General features: G+C 34.5%; 1 protein-coding gene across 1 annotated transcript; it reads left to right on the forward strand.

Annotated features, from left to right (window-relative positions):
- Window positions 1-1,535: 1,535 nt before the first annotated feature.
- Window positions 1,536-3,712, forward strand: LOC111889127 (cytochrome P450 81Q32). The gene is made up of 2 exons (XM_023885274.3): window positions 1,536-2,524; window positions 3,007-3,712. Exons 1-2 carry the CDS (start codon window positions 1,646-1,648, stop codon window positions 3,625-3,627), a joined length of 1,500 nt encoding a protein of 499 aa, XP_023741042.1. The 5' UTR covers window positions 1,536-1,645; the 3' UTR covers window positions 3,628-3,712.
- Window positions 3,713-3,966: the final 254 nt, after the last annotated feature.

Consider the following 3,966-nt stretch of genomic DNA (forward strand, 5'->3'; position numbering starts at 1 on the left):
CATAAGTACCATTATTCTAAACAAATTACCAATTTATTAATAAAAATATACTTAAATATTGCTTAAAAATAAATATAAATATGGCAATATCAATGACACTTCAAATTTTCGTAAAAAGAAGAAGAAGAAAAGTGAAGGCACTTGTGTTGCAATTTATTAGGTGGCTGCAAACTAAAAAGAAAGAACCATAATAAATAGGGTGCATAATATAAATTTTGGGCTTAGTCAAATTTAAATAGAGAGATATATTTTTATTCGGCTAATTTTTTGGAGGCTAAAGTTGGTTTAAGTCTAAGTAATTCCATAGTAAACTTTGGTTTCTTGGTTTAATTTTGGGCTAATTTTAAACGTATATTAGTAAAATGTAATTTTTTAATGTGTAACATAATTGCTTATGTTTAATATTGATGCTTTTCATTTAACCTAATGTAAAAAAATAAAAAATGAAAAAGTAAATAATATGGAATAATAAGCATGTTGATAATGAACACCTCAACATATAATCGAGATGAGATGTGCATAAATGACAATCGGTAGTGTTGGCATACTCTTAAGGGGGTGTTTGGATAAATAGTTTTTAGCTTATTAGCTTATTGCTTATTGCGATGGAAATAAATACTTTTTTAAATTGCGTTTGGATTAGCAATAAGCAATAAACATTTTAAGTGTTTGGCAAACAAAACAGCTTATATGAGTAAAATGACCAATAAGCAATAAGCAATAAGCATTCCCCCCTTGCTTATTAAAATCAGCTTATTCTTACCATAATAAGCTGATTTTTAAAGACTCCTATCCAAGCACTTAAATTTGCTTATTGCGGTGGGATTAAGCAATAAGCAATAAGCAGCCTATTTTTTTCCTATCCAAATTGATTTCGGTTCGATCCGATTCGATTAAGTAAATCCAAATTGATTTCGGTTTTCAAAATATAGATTCGAATAGTTCAAACTAAATTCAAATCCGATCCGATCCGATCCGATCCAATTACAATTCGGTTGAATCGGTTTTTAAAATTTGGTTTTAAAAAAACAGCACATTTTAAAACGACATATAATTATAATATTATCCATTTTTTATAAAAGAAACAAAAACAAATTATTTAGTTTTGATTTAAAATTTATAAAGAATTATTAATAAGGTATATTATAGTTTAATATTTAATAGATAAAAAAACTTTTGAGAGAAAATATATATTAATGTTTTTTATTAGGTGAAACTTTTTGAACTTATTTGAAAAATATACTATAAAATTAATAAATAGTTATATATATATATTAAAATTAAATAAATAATAAATTGTTATTCGGGTTTTTTTTGGCCTATTCCGTTCTTATTTTATAAACTATAATCAATCCGAAATCCAAAATAATAATTCGGTTTATTGAAAACCAATCCGAATATCCGATTCAAATAGTCTGATCCAAATTATTGAATTAAACCATTCGATTTTATCCAAATAATAATCAGCTTACTTAAAAGAGTCATGTTTTTTTTTTTTTTTTTTTTTATGAGGTCTCTCAAATAGGTATGATGGGAATGGGACTACAACTCATAGTCTAATGAAGTCAACGCTCCCTTCTTCCTTTCACATTCGAAGCGCTTATAAAACAAAAACAAAAGTCCGCCATTAACAACATCTCCAACGATGGAGGTTCCCTATCTATACATTTCCTTGCTACTGCTGGTGGCTTCCTACCTTTTCACATCCACCTTCCGTCGCAAATTCTCCGATCTCCCACCAACCGTCTTCCCAACTCTCCCCATAATCGGCCACCTATATCTTTTGAAACCACCACTGTACAGAACCTTTGCCAAACTCTCCGCCAAGTACGGCCCCATCCTTTTCCTCCGCTTCGGATCCCGCCGTGTCCTCTTGGTCTCCTCTCCATCCGCCGCCGAAGAATGCTTCACCAAGAACGACATCATCTTCGCCAACCGCCCTCACATGCTATTCGGCAAGATCATCGGCAACGACTACACCAGTTTCGTTTGGGCGCCCTACGGCGATAACTGGCGCAACCTCCGCCGTATCGCTGCAATCGAGATCCTATCTATTCATCGTCTCAACGAGTTCCACGACGTACGCGTAGATGAAGGCAGGTTCCTAATCCGTAAACTGCTTTCTCATTCGTCCGCGGTGGATCTGAAGTCGGTTTTCTATGAGCTGACGTTGAATGTTATGATGAGGATGATCTCCGGGAAGAGGTATTTCGGCGGCGATATGGCGGAGGTGGAGGAAGAAGGGAAACGGTTCAGGGCGATTCTGAAAGAGACTTTTTTGCTCTCCGGTGCTGCCAATGTTGGCGATTACTTACCCTTTTTGAGTTGGTTCGGAGTGAAGGGATTGCAGAATAAATTAATTGCTTTGAAGGAACAGAGGGATGTGTTCTTTCAAGGCTTGATCGAACAACTTAGAAAACCCAAAGGGGAAAACAAGAAGAAGACGATGATTGAACTTCTATTATCTCTACAAGAATCAGATCCCGAATACTACACCGATGAAATGATCAGAAGTTTCGTTCTGGTAAGATCATCCTTCTGTTTTTGCATTACTTGAATACTTGATCCTAATTTAAGTTCCATTTTATAGAATTAGATGATGATGACTTATGAATTTGCCTTGTGTGGAACATAGAAATGAATCTTTCTTGTCTACATTCAGGAGCCTCTTTTGGCACCTTCCTAGACGACTACTCAAAAGTCTTCATTTCTTTAGCTTAATTTTGTCGTCTGAAGAGAATAATTTTTTGGTTGATTAAAATAGAACCCAAGATTTGATTCCATCAGAAAATATTCTTCATATTATTCATAATTATTAAATAAAAAACTATAGGGGAGTTTGTTTCACATAATCTTTGAAAAGATTATAATGATTTAAAAGATTTGAAATCTAAGTGTTTGGTTAGAGAAACTAAAACACAATTTAATAACAATAGTTGAATAAATTACATAATTGATCTATTTGTTTTTTATTTTGAAACTGAATTATTTGGTTTTGGTGATTAGGCACTATTAACAGCCGGCACAGACACGTCAGCAGGAACAATGGAATGGGCTATGTCACTTCTATTAAACCACCCACAAGTTATAAAAAAAGCACAAAACGAGATCGATACAGTTATTGGTACAGACAGACTTATTGATGAATCAGACGTAATCAACCTCCCTTACCTCCATTGCATCATAAATGAAACCCAACGGTTAAAACCCGCGGGCCCGTTGCTCGTCCCTCATGAGTCATCGGAAGATTGTATTGTCGGGGGATATAAAATCCCACGTGGCACAATGCTTCTTGTCAATCAATGGGCCATACATCATGACCCGAGTATATGGGTCGATCCGGAAAGGTTCGACCCAGAGAGATTTGAAGGGCTGGAAGGGACAAGAGACGGGTTTAAGTTGATGCCATTTGGGTCTGGAAGGCGGGGTTGTCCTGGGGAAGGGTTGGCGATGCGGGTAATGGGGCTGACTTTAGGGTTACTGGTACAGTGTTTTGAGTGGGAAAGAATGAGTGAAAAGATGGTTGATATGACTGAAGGACTTGGGCTTTCCATGCCTAAGGCTAAACCCCTTTTAGCTAAGTGTAAACCACGTCTAGAGATGAAGAACTTATTGTCCCAACTGTGAAAACTAGTTGTGTTTGCTTTCAAGCTATACATATTTGTAATTTTGTATGATAAATTGTTATTGAAATCACTACATCATTTGTCAATATGTATACTACTACGTTTGTTTATTTATTACACTTACGTTAACAAATCATTTCTTTATCGAATCAATAAGAGAGCATTCTTAGCCTATTAACTAGTATTTTCGTTATCTCTCTCTCTCTCTCTCTCTCTCTCTCTCATAAGAGTTTATTTTGAAAAAACAATTTTGGACTCCACGTATATTTTAGAGATCTAAGATTACCATATTTAATATAAAATAAATAGAGACCAACATATTTTTATAAACTTCAAAAAA

Source organism: Lactuca sativa, chromosome 1, assembly GCF_002870075.4.
Source record: "Lactuca sativa cultivar Salinas chromosome 1, Lsat_Salinas_v11, whole genome shotgun sequence".
Classification (NCBI taxonomy): Eukaryota; Viridiplantae; Streptophyta; class Magnoliopsida; order Asterales; family Asteraceae; genus Lactuca; species Lactuca sativa.

Excerpts from the sequence above, each read along its gene's own strand:
- LOC111889127 (XM_023885274.3), top strand. The coding sequence starts at position 1,646 with ATGGAGGTTCCCTATCTATACATTTCCTTGCTACTGCTGGTGGCTTCC. Across the intron at positions 2,525-3,006 it reads TGATCAGAAGTTTCGTTCTG|GCACTATTAACAGCCGGCAC; the intron begins GTAAGATCATCC and ends TTTGGTGATTAG.